This window comes from Elephantulus edwardii, unplaced genomic scaffold (assembly GCF_000299155.1).
Source record: "Elephantulus edwardii isolate Elephantulus edwardi_28Jun2011 unplaced genomic scaffold, EleEdw1.0 scaffold00004, whole genome shotgun sequence".
Lineage (NCBI taxonomy): Eukaryota > Metazoa > Chordata > Mammalia > Macroscelidea > Macroscelididae > Elephantulus > Elephantulus edwardii.
Window position 1 is genome coordinate 10,179,326 of NW_006399754.1, and position 1,523 is coordinate 10,180,848.

Sequence of the window (1,523 nt, forward strand, 5' to 3'; positions counted from 1 at the left end):
CTTGCAGGGACAATGCCCGTTGGCCCTGCTGACATGCTCAGTTCTTGAGTGGAAATAAGACATTAACTGACCATTTTACTTAAAGCACATGAATGGAGGAGCCAGCTCCCAAAGGAAGAGATTTTTCGCTTCAAATTCTGGGCAGAGACAGCGGCTCTCTGCTCTCCCGTGGACCGCGGAGCGACATTCAGTCCTAACCCCCCTTGTTGCTTCCTCTTCTCAGTGCTGCCTCCCGTGCTGGTGCCGAGACACAGTGAATACAACCCCCAGCTCAGCCTGCTGGCCAAGTTCCGCAGCGCCTCTCTGCACAGTGAACCGCTCATGCCCCAAAATGCCACCTACCCGGACTCCTTCCAGCATCCTCCGTGCTCCGCCTATCCGCCCTCGCCCGGGCACACTTTCTCCCAGTCCCCGTGCACCGCCAGCTACCCACATTCCCCGGGCAGTTCTTCTGAGCCGGAGAGTCCGTACCAGCACTCAGGTCAGTCAGACGACAATGGTGAACATACCTTAATGCAGTGACTTATGGCGAAACGGGTGCAATTGTATCTTAATATGATGCTTTTCAGTTTTCAGAACAATCTCCTGTATCTTTTTTTTCTTTTAAGTATCATGAAGATTGTATATATCCTTAGAGGTAACTTTTGTATCTTTATGTTCGTTTATTTTGATATAGATTAAAGTTGACAATACCATCTTCCACTATTTAACTAGCTTATACATGAATTCAAAAGATCTCAATATTTAAAAAACAGATACTTAGCTTAGGCTCTGCTCTTTGCTCCCCAGCCAATCCTTTACGGTAACCAGGACGGTACCCATTTTGAAGCAATTATACTGAAGCTAAAGAATGTTTGTTATACTATGGCAGCTTGGGAAAAAAGAAAGTTAATGCCCTAGTTTCTTGTTTTGATCTTCTGGTAACCTACAGAAACAAAATGTGTTTGAACAGTGTCTCTGGAGACTTTTTTTTTTTAACCAGGAAGTAGACATAAATGTAATGGATTAAAATCCACATAAGGGATCCCCTGGTGGCACAGTGATTAAGTGCTCAGTTGTTAAATGAAAGGTCAGGGATGAGAATCCGTCATCCACTGCACGGGAGAAAGAGGTGACAGGCTGTGCCTATGAAAAGAATCGAGAGCCACCGGGGCAGCTCTGCCTTGTGTTAGAGCGCTGCTGTGAGGCGGCATCAGCTCAGTGGCAACACGTTGGATCTGATTTTAATTCGCAGAAACAGAAATGAGCTAAAGGTAAGTAATGTGGAAGGTGAGCAGTAGAATCTTTCAACACTGTCTGACTTCAGTGGGCCAGAGCGTGAGATCCCAGTGCTAATCAGTGCAGTTTCCATGTTTGCTATGTGAAAGTAGGATGTTGTTGTTGTTGTTGTTATGTGCCGTCAAGTCGCCTGTGACTCATAGCGATCCTATGTACAACAGCCCTAAACTCCGCTCTGTCCTGTGCCAATCGCACTGTCTCTGACACTCCCATCCCAATTATCCCAGTCACTGAATCAATCCACC

General features: G+C 46.4%; 1 protein-coding gene across 2 annotated transcripts in view; it reads left to right on the forward strand.

The window, feature by feature from the left end:
* The window catches only part of SMAD9 (SMAD family member 9), a 34,019-nt gene that overhangs the window by 8,967 nt on the left and 23,529 nt on the right, over positions 1–1,523 (forward strand). For both annotated transcript variants that reach the window (XM_006879551.1, XM_006879550.1), the window contains exon 2: positions 224–481. In XM_006879551.1, coding sequence (XP_006879613.1) covers positions 224–481 — 258 coding nt within the window. The remainder of the gene's footprint in view (positions 1–223; positions 482–1,523) is intronic.